This window comes from Antrostomus carolinensis, unplaced genomic scaffold (genome assembly GCF_000700745.2).
Source record: "Antrostomus carolinensis isolate BGI_N321 unplaced genomic scaffold, ASM70074v2 scaffold15394, whole genome shotgun sequence".
Lineage (NCBI taxonomy): Eukaryota > Metazoa > Chordata > Aves > Caprimulgiformes > Caprimulgidae > Antrostomus > Antrostomus carolinensis.
The window spans coordinates 11358-34175 of NW_010310374.1; the positions used below are offsets into that span (position 1 = coordinate 11358).

The following is a 22818-nucleotide window of genomic DNA, read 5'->3' on the forward strand; positions in this document are numbered from 1 at the left end:
CATCTGAGCAGCACGTAAAGGAAGAAAGTCAATGGGCCACAAAGACAAGGGCTGTGCAGGGCCGGGACACCGCTTCCTGGAAGAGCAACCGCTGCCAGCCGAGAAGAGAGAAAAAGGATTAGTGATGTGATGGATCCAGACCTCATCAAACAAGTCACTGTGCATCAGTGTCCTAAGCCCCTCCTCCCACCCGGAACCATGAAGCACCCCTCAGATCTATGGGAAGATCTTTCTAGCCTTCCCTGGATGCTCTCATAAGGCTTCCCAAAATCATTTCTTTTCCAGCTCAGGAGAAAAGGTTGAATCTTAGTTACTTTTGCAATCCAACCCTCCTTTCTTCCCCAGAAGATTCAACTTGAGTAAAACAAAAGGTTCTGCTTGTGTTTTGGTTACAGCTTGGCCATCCCAGGCTGAAACAGACCTTTAACTGCACCTGGAATTTTGAGATTTATAGGGTGTTCTGACTTTCTGGATGTTTCGTTTCTCCCTTCACCTTTGGAGTTAAGAAAATCGCTGAAAGTGAGTTGTCCTCAAGAAGGTTTTTTACCTTCAAAAATAAATAGGACAAATTGAACCTTGCTCACAAGTGCCTGTCTGGCTCTGGTTTGCATACTCTGAACATCTGCTCTCCTGCTCACCTGAGGCATATTATCAAGGGCACAGGCAAGACTACGGCAGGAGGCACAGCAGTGATGCCCACCCAAGGACTAATGCCTACATACTGCTTATGCACTGGTTGCTATGGCTTCAACCTATGGTGCACCTCAGTGAGAGCATGACTGTCTCCATTTCTGCAGTGCTGACACCAGGATGATATGGCTGGACTGGAAAGGGGCTGGTGGGATTTAGCTCAAGCACTCACTGTCAGGATTGGGATGAGCAGTTATCAGTGGAGGTAGGCCTCCCTGTCTCCAGGCTCCAAAAGGCAGATTTTTTTTCCTGGAGAAGGACTGAATTAATGCTGCAGAGGCTATTAGAGTCTGCAGAAGGTCTCTCCCTTTCCAAAGCTCCCACATCTAGGGTTTCCAGGAGATGAGATATCACAAAAGCCTTTAGCTGCTTGGGGATGACACCTTCAAACCACATACTGGTGCAGACTTCAGTATGCTGGTGTCTGGCAGCACAGTTTCTACAGGATCTGGTTGTTCCTCTGAGCTCTTGCTAACTCACAACTGTGAAGAGAAAGTGCAAGAGTCTGACAGGCTCTCTGCTGACTTCTGCTGATGGAGTCACCCATCTTGTTGAGACCCACCAACATGTCACTGTGCTCTGAAATTAGCTGCACATCCCTAGCACATGCATTAACGTAGACGCTCCCACCGACTCGTTTTCCTCTGAGGCACGCAGACTCTCACCCTTATTCGGTCCAATTGGCTTCCTTGGACAGTCCCCCTTTTTCAGAGTGACGTCATCGATGGCAATGTCCCCCTCGTAGCTTGAGCCCCGGACACCTTCGAAGATGATCTGCAAGCAGAGCATGGGACAGAGCCCAGTGTGAGGCTGCAGTTGTGGAGGACCCTTCCCACACTGTGGGGCTCTGAAGAGGTGAGCAGGGCACAGGCCAGATCTTATCAGGACCCCAAGTGAATGATTCCTTCCTCTTTCTCCAGTACCCATAGGACCTGGAGAGCAGGACCCCACTGCTTACGGGACCAACCCCTGTGTGCTGAGGGTCAGTAGAGTAATAAATGAGCACGTAGAGCTCTGCTTTATTAAGTGTGCTGCACTAACAAACCAACTGATAATGAACAGCACTCACAAAAGTAACTAAATTCTTAGTTCTTATTTAAAGTACCCAAAAGCAAGCTGGGCATTTTGCTGCAGTGCCACAACTTACTAGCCTGCACAGACCCAGCTCTCACAAACAACCCTACAACAGCAAAGTAGCGTGTTGGGCAAAAACATCAGCCATAAAACATCCAGTGACAAACCTGGGTATGTACAAACCGCTCAATGAGCAGGTACAGAGTGCCCAGTTCATATTCATAAGCTGTCCTACAGTCCTGAACCAGGGGGACAGTGGGGGTGGGCTCTTGCAGCACATGCTAGAAGAAGCCTCTAGCACTCAAAGTCACTTTACACCAACAGGCCAGCAATCCCCAGATGCTCAACAGCAAGAAACCTCTCACACAGACCTGGTAGCAGAAGGAGCTCTTTGACAAGCAGTTTCAGGACCAGCAATAATCAGAAAATTCATAGTGCCAAACTGATGCTCGCACATACAACATTAGATGGCTTCAGAGAAGAGTGGATTTGATTTCTGTGCATCCACCAAGCTCTTGCCTTGCCCCAGTGACCCTTGGGGTGGAGAGCTCCCTGTGCCTGACCAGCCCCTGTACCACAGAGGCAGATGTCTGCTGGGAAGTCTCCTACAGCCCGTGGCACATGGACTGGAGAGGTAGCAGGTGACTCCTTGACTGTGGACCTGACTTACCTGGAAGGGCCCGGGCGGGTTGATGGGCACATGTGCTTGCTGCCACATGTTCCCCCGGTTCCCACTGAGTGACCAGACCTGGGTGTCGATGGCTCTCTTGTTCCGCACACGAACTAGCAGGTTCAACGAGCCTGGAAGAGAGTAACCAGGGCTGGTGTGCTGGGGCAGGTGGGCAACCCTGCCTGCTGGGCTGGCCCCTGGTGTAGCTCTGGGGCTCAGCCTCCAGCCATGGCTGTATGCCCCAGCCAGCCCAGGGACAGCCTGCAGAGCCTCAGCAGTAACCTCTGGACGGAGTCAGCTTTCTCCTGGGTTGATGGGCAAGTGTCACTGGCAATGTTTCATCCATCTGGGCTATCTAAGGGAGGACACAGACCCCGATGAAGACAGAGAGGACAGGAGGAGGAAGAAGCAGTCTGTAGCATGGCTGGGGTGGTACAAGAAGGGGGTGGCAGAAATGCTGTCTGCAAAGGACCTCCAGAGGCATCTCATCCAACCTCCTGCTTGAAGCTGTCTCCAGCTCTACATGAAGGCAGCATGGCTTTACCTGGCCAAGTCTTGAAATCCCCTGAGGAAATAAATTTTTCCTAATGTCTAATACGAACCTCCAGCATTGCCAGTTTTGGCTGCTGTTCCCTATTATATTGTCTAATACCACTGATAAGATTTTGGCTCTGTTATCGTTGAAATTACCTTTCAAACTGTTGAGGGCAAAGGGCTGATAGCAGCCTCCTTTTTGCCAGACTGAGAAAGTCCAGCTCCCTCAACCTTGCTTCCCCAGGACTTCTGCTTCTTGATGGTCAGGGCCAGAAGCAGGGGCAACCTCTGTTGAACCCACACTAGTTTCTCTATATTTCACTTGAACTGGGGAGGCCAGAACACGTTTGCCTCTTCCTGTTCACCACTAACACCTGATACATGCTGTGCAGCTTTCAGCCCTCTCCCTGCCCTGGCTCTGGACATCAGCTGCAGAAATACAACCTGTGTTCTCAGGTGCCACTTGCCCTGGAAGCAGCCTGGGAGCGAGCAGCTGTTCTTTGCTAGCGCAGGGAGGCATTGCCTGTACCATCCCAGCCCCACGTTTTCAAAGGGACACAAAGACCCTGTGAATCAACACCGACTTCAAGTTCTTTCCTACAGTGAAATTCCCAGAATGTTTTGTCAGCCATTAAACCAAAAAAAACCAAAACCAAAGCAAACAAATCTCACTTTGAAAACAGTGTCACAGCCCCCTACCCTCCACCGACAAATGAAACCATCTCAGTTTTCCTTCCTGCAGCATCTTTTTAGTAATCTCCTCAGATGACTCTTTTTCATTTTTTGTTTCAGTGAAAAAACATTTTTAAACATTCACTCAAGGTTGACCTGAAACACTTTTTATCTTCCCTCCCCGCTCTCCCCCCCTCCCTAATTCAGCTGGCCTACCAAAAAATCAATCACAACTCTAGTCATACTGTCTGTTCTGGTCTCCACACACAGACATATTACACCTCAGAGCAGAGAGGCAATAATAACCCTTACTTATATGTCCATAGTCTGTGCTTGGGATGCTGCATTCCTGTCCGAGTATGCCCTTCTGAGAGGCAGCAGGAAGAGGTCAGGGGAAGGGACAAGGAAAGAGACTTTCCTATATAACCTCCCTCCTACATGATCCCTTGAAATTCTTCATTCTTGGCACATCAGCCTTAGGGACACTGTGTGAAGGACAGGGACCTGGAAGTGCCTGGCTGTCAGAAAGCGAGAGATAGATCACAGGGAGTTCAGAGATGCATAATAAAGATGATGAAAAGTTTAGATTCTGAGCGTCTGACTTGCAAGAAAAGGTTAAAAGAATGAAATATGTGTATAGTTTAGTGAACTGAGGAAAGAGGGGTGTGTTATTGCCTGGAAATATTCTGAAGCGTTAGCACTAAGGCTAGCTGAGAAAACTAGATGAAGGTCTGACGGGACAGGGAGAGCATATCCATTTCCCTTCCCTGGTGATACCCAGTTTGGGATGCCTACCACAACCCAAGATAAGGACTGAAATAACTTGTTTCTCTCCCTGTTGAGCCCAGCTGGCACTGCACAGCCTCAAGGAAACAGAGGCAAGTGAGTGGGATCTGCTTCCTGGAAACACAGTGCCAAGGACAAAAGAAGTCACTATGGGAGCCTTTGGCAAAACCAGCTTTGAGCCGCTGGTTTCTTGGTGTCCTCTTTGCCCTCAGGAGCTTCCTATGAGGCAAGTCTCTCTAGGAAGGATACCTAGTCCTCACAGAGGCACTTGGCCAAACTGATGGCCCACGCAGGAACTACATAACCCCATAGATCAATGTCAACAAGAGTGTGCTCAGAGCAGCTAATTACAAGCACCAGAGCCGGTGAGGTGAGAGATTGAGAGTGAATGAAGAATTAATATGAAGCTGCCATCAAGCAAGGATTAAAAACAACTGCTGCCTATTCTACCCTCATTTGGGGACTTGCAGCTAGCACAACAGCCTGGCTGAGCAGCCAGCACTGGGACAAATCAGGCAGCAAATGAACTTTGATGCCCCAGGAAAAAAGTGAAGGCGAGATAGAAAGGGACCCAGAGAAGCTTCTGGAATGCAAATTAGTGCCCTCAAATCACCAGCTGTGAATGCCTAGCCTAAACACAAACCAAGCCTGAGCATATTCTGGCTGACAGCTCCATGTCCTTGCAGCATCAGGAAAAAAAGTTTCAACCTTTTGGACCCCAAATTCCCTAATAGAACAACACCAAATATGAGCAGGCATTCTTCAAAAGCTTTGCAACTGGAAAGGAAGCTCCCTTATCTGCCATACAGTTTTACCTCCCCTGTCTAGACATGGAAAACTGAAGCTCAGAACAGCTGAACAGCATGCCCATGACTGCCTTACAAATCAGTCAGAGCTGCGAAGGGAAGACACATCTCATAGCATTACCTGCAATCCTTGTTAAGTTACAGACCCTCCCCAAGGCTGGGAAAGAATCACACCACCTCCCATTTCTAGCATTGCTATCACTAGGAGGCATAATAGAGACTCCAAGACTCAAAACTAAACAGGGATGAAGCCTCTACACCATCTGAACTGGGTCAGCAGTGTTGTGCACATTAAAGATCGTGCAGGTCTTCTACTTTATTCCCTTCTACCATGTGTCAGTCTACCACAAGCTGTCAGTCAAGTTTAAGGGCACGTAGCCTAGGATGGAGGTACTTGCAAATGAACCTTCAGATCTGAGCTCCAAGCAGAGCCATAAAACATTGCAGTCCTGGAGTACCAAAAGCTCCAAGTCATCTTTCCCATTGCTTAGAGCTTCTTTAGCTCCATTTTTCAGTCTGTCCCCAAAAGCCAACTGTGTGATGGAACAAGTGCTGCAGGACTTTGTGTTTTCCAAGGGAAATCTTTCGCTTCAGCCTACTGCCCTAAAATCAAATGTTGTTCCCGGATCCCACTTACAGTCATGCAAATCCATAGATTAAGTCTCTGGCTACAAAGGGAGGTAGAGCCTATGTATATACTGACATCCATAGCTCCTGACCTCTGGTGAATTCACACCTTCCCACACGTATCTTCACGCAATCTAACAATACCCATCTAGCCTTATTAACTATCTTCAATCCCTGTGTAGTTTTCAGCACGTCACACAAGTTCAGACCAAACCAGCCACCTGATGCTAGTAAGGTGCCCCTCCTGGGGAACAGATTATATATCCAAATCCCACTTTGTGGGAGGTGGCCAATGCATGGTTCACACATGTGTGGGCTGTGAGGAGCCCACTCACAGCTGTGAACTGACTTGCCACGTGATCCTTAGATGCTGCTTTTACCTACTTCTACTTACTGACATGATACAATGATGACCATAAAGGATAATAACCCTTATTCACTTAGAGGGGACCTCAGAAGCATAGCAAACATCTTACGAGACTTGAGCAAGAAGACACTAGGGAACAGAAGTGCCTGAGCTCTTCTGCCTTTCCAGTGGTCACAAACTGAAGAGGAACCAAAGTGGGACATGCTCTCCAACTCCCATGCCTCCATCAGTGGAGATGTGAAAGGTCCACCTGGCACGTTCTCCAGCACAAGCTCTTGCAGCCACCCCTTCTGTGTTGTTTTATACTACAATCATGCCTAGTTTCCTGTATCAGAGTTCAAATCCAGATGGCCAGTTTTGTTACCTATTTCTGTCATTGTCGCCCCTTCCCCATCTCCGCCATCAGATATGTCTGGCATTTCCTAAGGGCACCTGCTGGTGAGTCACACACAAAGACAGGCCATTTATCTGCTGCTAAATCTGTCCAGCTGACCAGTGACAAACACAAGGGAAATCCCAGGACACCAGCAATCCTGTTGTTAGCTCTCCCCATACAAGGTAATCTTCACATTTGTCTTGTAATCTGTATTATTTCTTCCTCCCAATCAAAAGGGGGAATAAAAGCCAGTGATGAGTGATGAGGAATCAATTACAGGGAGACCGAGCAGTACCTTCTGCTGGCTGCCTTTAAGACCAGAGCTGGCATTTCAAAACAGTGGCACTCACACAAAAGAGCACCAGCTGGGCTGCCAGATAGAGTACCCCAAGGGATGCCTTTAAATGTTACCTTCTCACAACAAGAAAAGGTCTTCTCTCCGTTTCCACAGGATGGGGACTTCACTGTCACATGGAATAGCAGTGTAGCTCCAGAAGAGCCACTGCAGGCAGCACTGGGAGGGAGGCAGGGTCTGTAAGGGCAGGGCCACAGGCACAGTCTGTGCAGAATGGCAGAGAAGGTGTAGAGGTTTACTCAAGAAAGGGGGCAGGTGGGGGTGTTAATGGGGGGTGATGGAGTGGGGAAAGACTGAGGTACTGATCAGTTTATGTGGCTCGGATGGAAGGCAGGCAGCTGGAGTGACTAGGAAGCAAAGGGAGGGTGATGCTGAACGCTGAGAGGCGGGGTGCTGTGCCAGGTGCAGCAGAGCTCCTTGGGATGGGTAGGGGAGGCTGTTGGGATCCACAGCCAGAAGCTGGGCTGGCTGCAGGCTTGCAGGCAGCCTGATCTCACTGCGACTCCTTGCTGTGCTCCTGCAGGATCCCTGCACCAGCACGGGTGATCTCCAGAGATAAGCTATCCATGAGAAATCCTGGCTGCAGCCTCAGTTTAGGTATGGCACCCAACTGGGAATCAGGGCTGAAAGCCCCCATGGAAATTCCCACAGCATTTCAACTGCAGGCAAGACAGATAGAGATAAGAAGAAGGAACTGATTCATAGCAAGAGACATCCAGGGGATGGAAAGAGATACACAGTGTGGAGAAGACTCGGACCTTGTGTAGCCCGGCAGAGTAACTTGCACATGCAAGATGAGGGCTAAAACCAAGCCAGGGAGAAAAGAGCTCTCACCTTGGCTCTGAGCATTTCCTTAAGCATGGTTTAGTGTTAACACCACTGATCACAACCTGAAACTCAAAGCTTAGTGCAGGCAAATCCCAGGAGCAAAAGACAGTCCCCAGAAAGAATCTATTACTGTTCATAATCCTCGCAACAAACACAAGTCTCTCTCCCTCTCTCGTTTAAATGGATGTTAATGAATAGCAGTCAGTGTCAGGCTGGTGTTCTCAGTTACAGTGCTGTGAGAGAAGGTTACTGCTCTGAGAGCTAGAAAGCAGGGGGTGGAAAAATAATTGTAGCACAGATAGAGATGGAGAAATAATATCAGCTTGTGCTGACTCCTAATTTCTAGGAATGTAAGTTGTCTTTGTGCCATGATAGGATATATTTACTCTTGCACAGTCTCCAATGATGAATCATACATTAACATATGTGGAATAAGACAATTAAAGCCTCTTGGCTGCTTTCCACTCCTGATTACAGAGAACATTATCTCTACATGTCTTTAACTGATCTCAGCTTGGTGTGCAGGGTCTCCTGTGTCCAGTCACAAGGTCACTACACAGATCTCTTCCAGTAGCCACTGCTTCAATAACTTCAAAGCCAGAAGGTTCAGAGAGCTCATCAACAGCAAGAAAACACAGTCTTGGTCAGAGTTTGGAAAGTGCCACTATCCCACCTCTACTCAGGAGGCAACCCCATCGGCTTAAGAGAGCCACTGAGCATGTTCAGTGCTGTGCCACAGGCTGGCTAATTGCTATGGGACATTCTCTTTCTGCTTCATTACAGTGGGGAGGATATAGTGAAAGGGATCAGGGGAATCAAAGCCTCCAGTTCCCTGCTGTGGCTGGGACTTTCCAGGGATATAAACAGCAATATGGCAAGTTCTGATTGGCAATGTTACCCCTACAGCAAACCTGTGAAAATTACTTATATCTGGCTACAGAGAATTTTCTTTGGATTTTACTGTGGATTTAAAAAAATCAAAGAAAAAAAACACATTTCCACCCTTGACCTCCTAAACCACCATCAAATGAGGATGGGCTTGAAGCAGTGTCCCCTGACATGGCAAAGCCAATTGCACAGATTGATCTATGATCCATCGCTATCTATCTGACCTGTCTGGCATGCATACGAATTTTGGGATGGAGGGAATGGATCAGCACAGACGCAACAACACTGCACTGTAAAGATGCAAAATGGACACGTGGCTGGACCACTGAGGGGGACATGCTGGGTGGGTGGGGGGGACCTGAGGCATGCAGGCAGTGGGGTAAATGCAATGGTATGGTCATGTGATGAGGAATGTGAGTGCTAATGGGAGGAAGGCAGGCAAACTACAGCTACAGCTCCTTCTCTCCAGCATATCCCCACCTGTCTGTGTACATAGAGAGCAGATGGTGATATGGTAGGAGCAGACTTGCAATGGAGCTATGCTTGAGCTCCTTTGCTCATTTGATCCACAGTCTAATTAGAGAAAGTGTTGGCACAGAAAGATGAATGATACAAGACTTCCGTCTTTGATGCCATGTATGGAACAAAATCCTGCCACCCCTTTTCATGGAAAATTCCCCTCAGAGGTTGTTTGTGACCAGTAACAGGCTTTCTATGCATAGACAACAGGACGTGGTTTAAGGAATTCAAAAAAGAGAGAAAAAAAACTCCATGGTCCATAATGTCAAATTTATGCTATCTCAGAAGAACAAAGGACCATCCAATATGCAGCCAGAACAGACCAGAGGGAGGGTACAGAGTCTGGCATTTAAAAGACAAGAATCATGAGTCTTTGGGCTTTTTGCCAACTTTATGTCCAACTCATTATACCATCTTGCTTAATCACATCCTTTTCCCGTACTTAATGTGGACTTTTCTGTCCACATTTTGCACGGGACAATGTGGACAGACTGTGTCCTTCCCCACAGGACAGATGGGGTATCTGACTCTCAGTCCCTGAATGCTGCTGTGGGCAGCAGCTCTGCTCCCATGTGCCACCTCACCACGCTGCTCCGCTGCATGGTGCCTGCCCACTGCCAGCACAGGACCCATCACGGCAATTCACAGCAGATCTGACCATGGGATCAGGCTAGGAGCAGGTTCTCTCTGCCTATCACCTGCCGAGCCATCATCCTGCTTGCTTTCCCTCCAGACACCCAGCCTAAGAGTGACCAGGTCCTCAGTTTCCCCACACCTCCTGGAGACCTCCTGCCTGCCATAGGCAGAGAGAGGCAAGCATGCAGGATGGAGCATGGAGCATGTCCAAAGAAGGGCGACGAAGCTGGTGAAGAGTCTAGAGAACAAGTCTTATGAGGAGCAGCTGAAGGAACTAGGATTGTTTAGTTTCAAGAAAAGGAGGCTGAGGGGTGACCTTACAGCTCTCTACAACTACCTGAGAGGAGGTTGTAGCGAGGTGGGTGTCAGTCTCTTCTCCCAAGTAACAAGTGACAGGACAAGAGGAAATGGCCTCAAGCTGTGCCAGGGAAGGTTTAGATTGGATATTAGGAAAAATTTCTTTACTGAAAGGATTATCAAGCAGTGTAACAGGCTGCCCAGGGAAGTGGTTGAGTCACCATCCCTGGTGGTATTTAAAAGATGGGTAGATGAGGTGCTTAAGGACATGATTTAATGGGCATGGTGGTGTTGGGTTGATGGTTTGACTTGATGATCTTAGAGGTCTTTTCAAACCTTAATGATTGGAAATTCTATGATTCTATGGTGCCTACCTCTCTCTCAGCTGGACACATGCTTGTTTACAGCCCAGCAAAGCAGAAAACAAATGGCATCGTGAGCTGAGTGAGTCTCCAAACACCTGCGCCCCAGCACACGTCCTCCTCCCTTGCCAAGCCTGGCAGAAAGAGCCTGCACTCAGCCCATGGGGATCAGACAGCTTCTCCAGAGCTTGCTCTTCCCAGCCCCAGCTCAGGGGACACAAATGCTTTCCCAGGGATGCAGTCACTGACCCACATCAACAGGACTGGGAAGCACCCAGTAATATCAGGGTCAACAATGGGCAGGATCTTAGTGTGGGTCCCCTGCTTGTTACCGAGCAGGATGGTGCTTGAGCTGCCTTGCTGGTCTCTTTGCCCCCTAGCAGCCCAAAATGTGCTGCCAAGCCCTGTTCCTGCACAGTGATGCTCCATCATGAGATGGAGATCCCCCTTGGGGTTCATCCTGCCTTGCTACACCTGCTCCATGTTGGTATACACAGCACACTGTCAGAAACCACTGTCTGGCTGCAGAGAAGCTCCCATTTAATCTGTGTCCTCTGTGCCATGATAATTCATGCTAATGCTCCAGCTCCTTGCGTGACTCCCTCCATAACCAGTATATGCGATAATTTACAACATCTGTCTGTCCACACACCTCTCTACAGAGATTCTTTCTCGTGGGATTTCTCACTCTTCAGGAAATACCACCAGCCCCAAAGGGAGGAATTTGCATTACAAGAAAAACCATGTATTTGTCAGAAATGTCTCCTGTTGTTTAATACTCCAGACCTGCCTCAACAGCTTGTTTTTATCAAGAGATCCTTGTAAAGGCTAAGGATGTGCACCCTTAGAGACCTTCCCATCTAAGAAGAGGACGTCCAGGTTCTCCTGGACATTTTGAGCAGTACTCTCTCTCTAGACACTGAGAATGACCTGTACTAGCCCTTACCTAGGGCTTGCCCTTTTACTCCTAGAATGATCCCCTGTACAAAAACACACACAGGATGTAGCTTGTCTGAAGTCACAGAGCAGGATGAGATATATCCTGGCCTACATACGGTTGTGCAGGTTCTCTTCTATCCATTCAGCCCTAAGAAAGGAGTTATGACCTTTCCATAGCCATTGCTTCTACCTATGTAGCCAGAGAGTTCATCCTTGCCTTCTGGGAGCTCTCCAAGCAAGCCTGTGACAGTATGATCTAGGTAAATGCACAGTAGGCAGAAACAGACCCTTCCTTGTGCTGCATTCCTTGCTGAGCTTGAATAGATAAACTAGATGGTTGGATCAAATCCTCGGTTTTCTGTTTGACAGGAAAAAAACCAACCAAACAACCTCATCAGTGAAATTCTGTTGGGAGGGAAGATGTACTAAAGGTATAAAGTGTCTAGTCAGGGAAAGCTGGCTGCATTAGCAGAAGGAAACATGATTTCAGCAGAGTAAGGGGAAAGGGTGATCGGGTGTAAGTTCAGAGTTGGTCACTCATCAGGGCCGCAGCTGTGTACAAGCCCAGCACTGCCTCTGACTCAGCCCCAGGCAGGGCAGAGGGGGCCCTGGGTGCTGAGCACTGAAATGGATGCTGCTGCCTTCGTTTCTATGTGCAGCTCCTGGCAGGCAGGGTGGGATGTGCCAGTTCGGATGCATCCGCAAAGCCCTGACCGCCCCAGTGCGGGGCAGGCAGCTTCTGTAAGCAGCAAAACAGCTCAGCCCTACAGCCCTTATTGTGGCCCTAGTCCTCTCAAACACAGCATCATCTCGCCCTTAATCTAATGAGTGATTTCAGGACTATTTCTGCACCATTTCTGGTGGGTATGTGGGGCAGGGGCAAGAAGGCATGCAAATTAGCCTTTATGGGGCATGTGATGGGGAAGGGGACCTGGCCCCAGCTTCAGCTGCCAGTAAAACCACCTGCACAAGTGCTTGGTATGTCCAGACAGGGCTCCAAAGGAGGCACAGAGGGTGATTCGGTGAGGTCAGACTCCTGTCTGTCCTGAGCAGGAAGACAGATAGTGTTGGTCTTTGTCAGACACATCAACCTCTCTCTTCTCCCCTGGCAGCCTGCATCACTCACCAATCTCCTGAAGTTGATTAGACTTTAGATTACAGCATCTAAATTATCTCAAACCCCAGAATGGGCTTTCTGAATTATGGTCTTAAGGCCCTACAGAGGGTAGATGCCAGACCATGATTTCTCATTACAAAGACCAAGTCCAAGGCAAGGCTTGAGACCTACTCTGGTGAAGCAGCTATGAACAAGAGCCTCCATAGGCAGCAGCGCTGGCCAGTCCATGGACAGGATCATTACACTTGCTCTGTGCCTGAGGTGAGTGATCTGCAGCAGCCCATCTTTCTTCCCCTCTGACATTTTCTGGAATCAAGCAGTCTGAAGGCAGCCAGGCATCTCCTTCCTTCTTTACTGTTGCTGTACCTGGTGGTCCCCAGAAATGCTGGGTACTACTTTAGGGAGGAGAAGCCAGCCTGGGAGAAAACGGGAGTACAAGGAATGCAGCAAGAAGGAGATCATGTGTAGGCAACTTTTCCCACCAATTTTGCAGACTCAAGAAGTGGAGTGAACCATAGTTGCTGTGATGTCTGCTTGCTCCTTGTTCACCCTCTGTTTCGTGACATGCCCAGATGCCTCCAGGCAAATGCTCTCTCTTCTCCCAGCTTTGATAGGGCAGTCTTTCATCTTTGCCACCAGAGACAGCTGGGTCCTTTGCACAATTCATGTGCTCAGCTCTCAGACTGAGAGTGCGCACTGTGCTCAGCTCGCTCAGATGAGCTGAAACAGAAGTCTGCTTCACAGACACTGCCAGGTTTAAAGAGCACAACAGCCAGACAGGGGGAGTCTGCTTGCCTCCCAGAGCCAGAGAGGAGCGAGCCTCCCAGAGCCCCCAAAATACAAGTGGTGTGTGTGGGAGGGTTCCTGACAAAACCCCTGCAGAAGAAGATGTACTTATGCTGGGGAAGACTTTGCCTGTGCCTTTTCTATCCCTATTGCCAACCTCTTTCCCCATCATCACCCGGTCTGTGGTCTCTCAGTCCCAGGAGCCAAGCACAGGGCAGCTGCAAGGCTGCAGGGCTTGGAGCAGATGGGCTGTTCTAGTGTGATGCTGAAGCCAGCAAGACAGCGGGAATGAGCAGCTGAGATCACATATTCTTCCTGTTGACCTGAAGACACCACTCAAAATCTGTTCTCTGGCCTTCTCCTCTGCCTGACCCAAGGAGATGTGAGAGGTCAATATTTCAGGCCTGGGAAGAGGTTTGCTGCAGGAAGGCTGTTAGAGTAGGCTGTGTTCCCAGCTTGGAGGCAGGATGCATTATAGCAAGAGACTCCTTTCCCATTTCATGCCCGGCTGTACTTTCACCAGAAGACTTCCATGGGACTGGCTGAGACAGTGAGACTCCCAGCATCGATCTGCAAACTCCTTCAATGCAAATGCTGGGGTGCCTGTCATCCCTGCAGAGCCCTCTTTGGGAGAGACAGTCACTCCTGGAAATAATGATGATGACTGACACTTGTTGACCATTTTTTTATTTTCTGGGAAGCATTTCAGTACATGTTACTGGTGCTGGTTTCACTTGGCTACCACTTGGCTAGCAGCCAAACACAACCACTCACTCATTCCCTCCCACAGGGGAATAGGGGAGAGAATTGGAGGAGTAAGGGTAAGGAGACTTGTAGGTCAAGATAAGAACAAGTTAATAATTGAAATAAAATAAAACTTAAAGTAATAATGATAATAACAATTATAATAACATATGCAAATGAGTGATACACAGTGCAATTGCTCACCACTCTCCAACCAAGCCCAGCCTGTTCTCAGATAATCATCCCAGAGGAGTGACAATCCCAAATCCGAAACTGCAATCCCAGAACAGCGAGAGTCCAAGTGAAAGCCAGAGAGAGCAAGAATGGAAGAGACCCTCATTAATATACCGAACACGACATTATAAGATATGGAATATCCCACTGGCCTATCCAAATGTCAATCTAGCTTATTAATTTTAATATACCTCACCCCTCCCTAGACCTTGCACTTGTAGACTAGCAAAACACAAAGTCCTTCAACTTCCAGCAATAATTGAAAAAAACAGTATGTTATCAATGTTCTTCTCATAACAAATCCCATTCTGAAAACAAAATACAGCGTTATTCTAGCTACTAAAAAGAAAACTGGCTCTGTCCCAGCTACAAACCAGGACAGTTAAAAAAATAATGTCTTGTTGAATCTGCTGAAGAACAGATTGGTATGGTTGCACAAGTAATGTGAGATCGTTGTGCTCTCTGCCCCACCAACCTTTATCCTGTCAGAGCTCCCATGGGTGTCTCCAGATGTGCACCTGGAATGATCAGCTTCAGTCTCCACTTGTACAATTCCGACACTGGTGAAATAGTTAATGGTCCATGGAGAGAAGAGAAGAGTGACCTGGGAGTGCTAAAGAAGTAGCTGGATATGCACTGAGAGCTCCCATTTCCTCTTAAGTGTCTGTTAAGTTTTGTATCTAGCAATTTCAGGGTCTGAATAATTGATGCAACACCTGATGTCTCAGGAGATGATTAGGTTGCAGTATACCCTTACAGATACTCAACTTTATGCAAGGCTGCTGCTGCTGCTCTGAGCCAAGTCTGAATGGAAAGATACTTTGCTGAGAGCCCGGACAAAGGGAGCGGGGATCATGGCAGCTTCCCACCAGAAGAGTAACAGTGACTCAAATCAGGCGAGCAGAAGTAAAGATGATCTGTGGGGATTCAGGGCATCTGCAAATGAATCAGTGTCAGCAATCTGTGCCCCTGACAACCTTCACAACAAATTCTGTGGTCAGATCATGACTGGTAAGACAGAAGAGGACTTCAGAAGAAGGCAACATTTCAGTGGCTATCTTGCACTGGGAACTTGATTCAGTGATGCACTTTTAGTGAGGGGCAAAGAAAGGTGGGGACCAGTGCACTCAGAGTCAAAGTACTAAGCAGAATGCCTGCATCAGCATGAAGACATGTTATTCATGGAATAAAAATGACATATAGACAAATCACCTGAATACCCTTCCCTCCTCTCAACGTCTCCTTGAGCTTTACACACCAAGGTCTTTGGCTTAGGGATGATTCAGTCACACATCTGCAAGCCATGTAAAGCATGCTGTTGGTGCTCTTTGTAAGTAAACATCCAGTGAAGGTGTAGACACATAGTATTTACTGGGCTCCAGAAAGACTAACTGAAGGGAGTTCTCTGCCCTTGGTTATGCAGGAAGTTTGATTAGATGATGTATTGGTCCCATCTGGTCTTAATAATCTTTAAATCTATGGCTCTAATCCAAACTTCACTGAAGTCTTTAGAAAAACAATGACTTCAACAGTCTTTTGTTCAGAGCCACTGTATTGAATGTACAGAGCTTGAATGACACTTTACAAATATGTGGTTATCTTGTCAGGTATTTATAATCCTTGGTCATGATAATGGTATTTGACTAACTTCCCCAAAAAACAAGGAGACACTACCAGAAGAGACCACAGTCTACCCAAAGGGTCCATACCATAGCCCACAGGAAGCTGCTGGATGTCTGCATAGAACATTAGTCAAATACACATCTATTGATGGAGGAATGAGTAAAACCAAGAACCCATTTGAGTAAGTGGAAAAAGAAAGAGCATTAAAAAAACGGAATACAATTTTTCATCACAAACTGTTGACTTAACTCTAACTGCAACTTGTTTTCAAGAGCCTAGAGGGAAGTGACTCACACTCATTAGGAAAATCAGCCTCCCCTCAATCAATTGAGTGATGTAATCTCTACTGTGTAGAGTTACTGCACTGGAGATAATGTCATGGATTTAATGAACAATGCATTTGTATATAAGGCAAACTTTCTGTACCCAACAGAACACAGCTACATTCAGGGTGCCACCTGTGTAACTAGGTGCAGTAGCAGGGTGCTGTGTTCATAAACTAGGCTTAGGTAAGAACAAGGGAGTTGTTGAATTTTACAAAAAATACATCTTCATGGTTCAAACTGCTTTTACATCGACATAGCTGGTACCTATCAATCTGTGTGACCTGACAGCTCCGACTACTGTCACTTGTCAGAAACAAGATGCAGCCATATGGCATCTGTGCTAACACTGGTTCCTATGTGTGATCATTCACTGCAACCTCTCAGACACCTTTGCACTGTTTGCGTTATCTGAGTTGAAGGAATAAAGAAGGAATTCAGTTTGGTAGGCCTTCCAGATGTGTGTTTCCTACTCAGCAGGAGGCCGTCAGTGCTGACACCACCAGCGTAAGTAGCCTGCCTACAACCCAGTTACCTCTGTGAAACAGCCTATGGCTTTCTTGAACTTGGATGCTGTGGCAAGTGATCTGATCAGGTGTCATTGTTTCTAGTGACTCACAATCAAAATCCCTTTTAATCAAACCCAAGCACTGGTCCTCACACTATCTTAGAACAGAACAGAACAGAACGGAACAGAACAGAATAGAATAGAATAGAATAGAATAGAATAAAAAGAGGAGAGGAGAGGAGAGGAGAGGAGAGGAGAGGAGAGGAGAGGAGAGAAAAGAGAAGAGAAGAGAAGAGAAGAGAAGAGAAGAGAAGAGAAGAGAAGAGAAGAGAAGAGAAGAGAAGAGAAGAGAAGAGAAGAGAAGAGAAGAGAAGAGAAGAGAAGAGAAGAGAAGAAGAAATAGCACAGAATAGCATAGAACAGAAAAGTTCAGTTGGAAGGGACCTACAACCACCACCTTGTCCAACTGCCTGACCACTTTGATCACCTCGCTAAGACTGTTCCAGTGTCTGACCACCCTCTTAGTAAAGAAAGGTGTCCTAATATCTAGTCTGATCCTCCTCTGATGCAGCTTTGAACCATTCCTATGTATAATGAGGGTGACCTCATTAATGTTTATAAACATGTTAAGGGCGAATGTCATGAGGATGGAGCCAGGCTCTTCTCAGTGATGCCCAATGGTAGGACAAGGGGAAATGGATGTCAGCTGGAACACAGGAGGTTCCGCTTAAATTTCAGAAGGAGCTTCTTTACAGTGAGGGTAACAGACCACTGGAGCAGGCTGCCCAGGGGGGTTGTGGAGTCTCCTTCTCTGGAGACATTCAAGACCCTCCTGGATGCCTTCCTGTGTGATCTCATTTAGGTTCCTGCTCTGGCAGGGGGGTTGGACTAGATGATCTTTCAAGGTCCCTTCCAATCCCTAACATTCTGTGATTCTGTGATCCTGAAACTGGGTATCTAGGAGAAGATATCCACCTTCCTCTCCACTTCCCCTCCTCGAGAAGCTATAGAAAGCAATGAGTAGTTTACAATTTCATTGGAAGATTCCCATCCTGATTCTACATAGGCTAGACTTAGCTGGGGTGGTCAGATAAGGTCTGTGTCAGCTGGAACAGCAGCATCTTTAACTCCCCATCAGTTTCACAGATGCTGGACACATGCCAGAAAATAAGCCTGTTCCTGATTTCTGGGAGAGGAACTGGCCAAGATAAGACCATGACACTGCTAGTGCAGAAAGGAGGCTCAAAGTACAGAAACTGCAAGCCAAGAGCAGGGTCTTCAGACACTGCGTTCAATCAGGCCCAGCTCTTGAAGCCCATGACTGGGCCATTTCACTTCAGAAAGCAGGTGAACAGTCTCATCTAGGGAGGTAACCCAGGGCAAGGAGAGGTCTTTGCCTTCTCCCCTCTCTGAAGCCACATCTCATCATAAGCCTGTGTGCAGTGACTACTGCTATTAAAAACACAGCAAACATAGTATCAAAAGGGTCTTCCAGTGAGTTCACAGATCAGAAGGAGGCTAAAAAAATGCTGCTTGGGTACACCTTCCATCATTTTTTTTAATGTAGGTACCCCTGTGAGCAAGTTAACTCTTTGACCCAAATGTTTTCCACATGAGCACAGTCACTGGCTTATGAGATAGGGAGCTATAGTGTTAGCAGTCAGTGTGCACCATGGGGACCACAACAGCCACAGAAAAGGCTGAAATTTCCTCATCCCTCTGAGAAACCTCCCTCCTGCAGTCTGACCATGAAGGCATCTCTTGCTGCAGGGTCTGCAAGAGCATCCAGCAGTAGGCAGGAGGCTGTGCACATCATAACCTGGCTACCACTGAGCTAGGAGATGTGAGAGAGAGGTGGCAGGGGACTGTGGTGTGAGCAGTCTGTTGGGGACACTGTCCCCTCAAAGCATCCCCCTCCCAGGCAGCCCCTGGGAAGGGAGGAAGAGGAGTCTGATGATGGCTGAAGCGAAGACCTGAGGATCTGCTCCCAGCTGCAGTACTGACTCACCAAGCCAACTCTACAAAGAGGTGTTTTGAACTTGGTGACTGGTTGCTGCCTGCTGTGGCTAGCTTCCTCTCCTGAAGAAAGCAAGCAATTCCTCATTTGATGTATCTGTGCCTGTCACGAGCAGGACACTCTTATTCTTGAATGCCTAGTGGAACTGGGATTTCTTTCCTTCCCCTCTCCCTGATTTTTGTGTTTGGGCTGGCAGGATGGTTGGGCAATGCAAATGCTTGCTCTGGAGGAGGCCAGAGGAAGGAAAAACAATGACCAAATAACTCCAGAAAACAGGAATTGCCTCCAGAGAGCTTCTCTTCACCCTGCTCTCTCATCAGCTGAGAGATATTCAACATCACCCTCCTCTGCTAGTCGCTGAATATTTTATACCATGGCTACAAACGCTCCATTTGTATTCCGTTTCTCTCTTTCGTCATATCTATTATAAACGAGTAGTGTCTGGGAACTCTCCCAGGGAAGATTTGCCTGGATGGCTATGGATATTTTATAGTCAAATTGTGAGAGTAAACCAGCTTTCATGTTCTGTGGAGGGGAAAAAGGTAATAAAAGGGTTATTAAAAAAATAAATAAATGTCAGGATTTTATACAGCTTCTTTTCATAGTGACAGAGCTTCAGTTCGTTCCACGATGGAGCTGGAGCTGCTAGGATAGGCTTGGGCTGGGAGATGTCCTCTTGCTGTCACTGTCTGCCAACAGAACAACCTGAGATACTCTTGCAAAGTGCTATAGCTGGCTCAGCAAGGCTGGCATCTGGCTTGGTAGGACTGGGCTGGCACTAGGTGAGACAGGGGTTGGGGCCATGTCTGTAGGCGTCAGGGATAGCTGGCTATTTGGGAAGACATGGCCTACAACCCATCTTTACCTTCATATTGTCACATACGTGATACAGGTAGGAGGCCAAGGTCTGTCTCCTCATTTGACAGGAGAAGACCTAGCAAGGAGCCCTGAATCTGAAAGGGGACACTCTCCTCCAACCCATGGCTAAAGAAGAAATGCTGAAGAAACTTGCTTTGACCTCAGGCAGGCTGCTGCTTCCCCAGGGGACTCTGAGAGGACTTGGGCCATCAGGAGCATCAAGCCTGGCACCATTTGAACAAGCTAAAGCTTTCTGGCAGGGTTTCACAACCTCCACACAATCAGAACCAGCCAGGGAGTAACCAATGTGCATTAGAAATGCAGATTGAGCCGTTAGACCTGCTGGTGAAACAGAGCGTGCCCCAAACGCGGGTTTGTTCGTGCGTGTGCAGGGATGAGGACAGCTATGCCAGAGTGCTGCCAGCGTGGCAGTAAGAAGAAGACCAAATAGCATAAGAGTTAGTAAGTAGCACAGCGGGAATGATGAAAACCAGACAATTTTAGAATCACTAAGCGTTCTGAATTTTCCTGGAGAGGTCTCCGTTTCACCCTGGTGCCCCAATATGTAGAAAAGAAGCCAAATCGATTACAGAATATCATGACTGACCCTGAAAGAAACTCCAGAGTAGAAAGCACATACAAGGTACTGAATTTCAATTTGCAGACAGATATATTGTGGGTTCACTAGACCAAGCCATATATTCCACAAGCCAAGAGAAAAATAACTTTTCCTCATTTCTTTCTCTTTCATTCTCTGACTATATCTAGTCAGTCTAATTTTAAAATAATTTATTTGCTCTCAAGCTCACAGTAGCACCCACCCTGGAAATCATTGTATGGTATTAAAGAGTCTAACCAGTTTGCACAAATTTATCGGCCCCTTTGTTCAACCAGGGGAAAATGGGAAGCAGGCAGGGGCAGCAACATTGAGTGTGAAGGGAAAAACCAACAGATGTAAAAGGTCCCTGAAGCTGAGGAATAGAAAATGGCCCTCAGTACCTTTCTTAGGTCTTGAGAGTCACTTTATCTTTAGTTCTAGACAACCTGTGGGTGGAGCAAATTAATAGAGAGTTAACACAATAGAAGTCAAAAACCTGTAACGAATTGATTCCCTGGCATGTGCAGTCCACCCCATCTCCACACAGACCACCACGTGAGAGCTGTAAAACAGAGTTCTCTTCCAAAAGCAAGAAAAAGCTGATGGGCTTTTACTTTCCTCACGAAATGAACTTGGAAATATGACACATAGCTGTATTCCTAAAGGAAAGAAAGCAAGAGAGGCCTCCTCCCTCCACATCTTCTTTCCTTGTCAGACTTCCACTAGTCTGGGTCACCCTTCATTGCAATCACAAAGAATGAGATCCCTTTTAAAGCCTCCAGGAGAAGACAGGCAGGAATTAGGCAGTAAGGCTGACTGACCACAACGGACAACTGCAGGGAACAAAGGAGTTTGCCAGCTAGCATTAACAGCTGGACTCCATCAGCTAAGCAAGACCAGCAGGTCCACGAAAACCTGTTGTGAACCAACATTAACGGTGCTCTGCCTGAGCAACCTGCTGCCGGCAGCATGAAGACAGCATAGACCAGCCTGTCTGCAGGGGGAATACAGGTGTGTGCAAACACCTCCGACCTGTGGACAGCCAATACGAGCCCTCAGAGCAAAGACAGAGATGGAGACCTGCTCAGTGAACCACAGCCCAGCCCTTAGCCCCCAGCACCCACAGGGTCAGGGTTTCAGCCTTGTCCCCACAGAGAGAAGGAGATCCCAGATTTTGCAGCTTAACCTCTCTGCTGTGCCTCACATGTGCACAGAGATACAATGGCTGGACTCGGGAGCATGTTCCCTCCCAATGACATCAATGGTGCCAAGGCAGAGAGTTGTTAATTAACCTCGTTTATTGAAGGGCGGACACATTCCTGCCTGGGCCCTGATTTTTCAGTCAGGCTCCAGTCCAGCAGGTGATTAATTACCCAGCGTGCTGTGGGAAGAGTGCATCTATTATTCAAATTAATGAAATTATAATCAAGAGGTGACGAATTAGCAATTGCTCCTTGACTGGATATGGAAACTCATTAGTGTGCCAGGCACTTCTGGGGTGCTCGCTGCACTCGTAGGCTTATGGTTAGAGAGGAGGGAGTCAGGCAGAGCAGACAGCCCCTTGGCACAGCTGAGGGAACATGCATCCTGCCCACCCCAAAATAGCTGCAGCCACTAAAGAGCCCTCCAGTCCCACAAAGCCCCCTCCACCTCTTCTCTCATAGACAGACTGTTCACCTGGTGTTCAGCTGCCTGGAGGAAGGTGGCTGTGGCCGTGAGCAGGGGAAATGTGTGCACATGGGTACAGTGCTCTTTTTTGTGGAGGGTAGGAAGCCTTATGCTAGAGGAGAAGTGAGCCAGAGGGGAAGGGGTGATGGCTGACTGCAAGATACTGCCCCGAGGATGGGCTGCAACAGCCTCACAACCCTGACACTGCTGGGCTGTGGGTAAGGGACAAGTATCTGAAAGCAACAGTCCACCCTGGCGCTTTAAGCACTGGAGAAGGACTCATGGCCGCAGGCATGGCTGGAGGAGCAGAGGCTGGAGGTGTTTCCCGACAGCCCACACTAGGCTGGGGTTACCCTTCCCTGGAGGGTACTCACCGATGTGCTTCCCATACATGTGGTAATAGAAGGAGACACAGTAATACTTGGCAGTAATGTTGTAGAGGGGGCTGATGAGCCGGGCTTTGTCTCCTGTCACCCGGGGCCGGGACGCCTCGATGAACATGTAGTAACCTACAGAATGAGAAGGAAAGGTGGGGAAAGGCAGCGTGCACTGGGTCTCCCTCCTTGCAAGTGATGGGATGCCAGAGGCTGGGAGGTCACTCCTTCTCTGAGAGACATGGCCTTGCTCTTCCCCCACTGTGATCCCGGCCAGAGACACTTGCAGGATGTCCGCAGTGCCTCCCCTGCCTCTGCAGTATTTAGGGAAGAGCTGGAGAGATGGACATCAACAGACCCACTGTGACTGCACGCAGCAGATGAGTCCCTGAACATGCACACACACACAGCTGTCTGGGTGCAAAATGAGCCTTTCTCCTGCAGCACCAGGAGACCCAGAGCTGACTGCGCTGTGTAAGGAGAAAACCAGAAAGAGGAGGGAGAAACCATTCCAGCCTAATTTCTCTGCCTCAAGCAGAGGG

The 22818-nt window shown here is 48.0% G+C and overlaps 1 protein-coding gene across 1 annotated transcript in view; it reads right to left on the reverse strand.

Annotated features, from left to right (window-relative positions):
* MDGA1 (MAM domain containing glycosylphosphatidylinositol anchor 1) overlaps positions 1–22818 on the reverse strand; it is a gene marked incomplete at both ends in the record, with an annotated part of 92756 nt that continues 69938 nt past the window's right edge. Inside the window, 4 exons of the mRNA XM_010166415.1 lie at positions 1–91; positions 1356–1464; positions 2435–2565; positions 22277–22411. Coding sequence (XP_010164717.1) covers positions 1–91; positions 1356–1464; positions 2435–2565; positions 22277–22411 — 466 coding nt within the window. The remainder of the gene's footprint in view (positions 92–1355; positions 1465–2434; positions 2566–22276; positions 22412–22818) is intronic.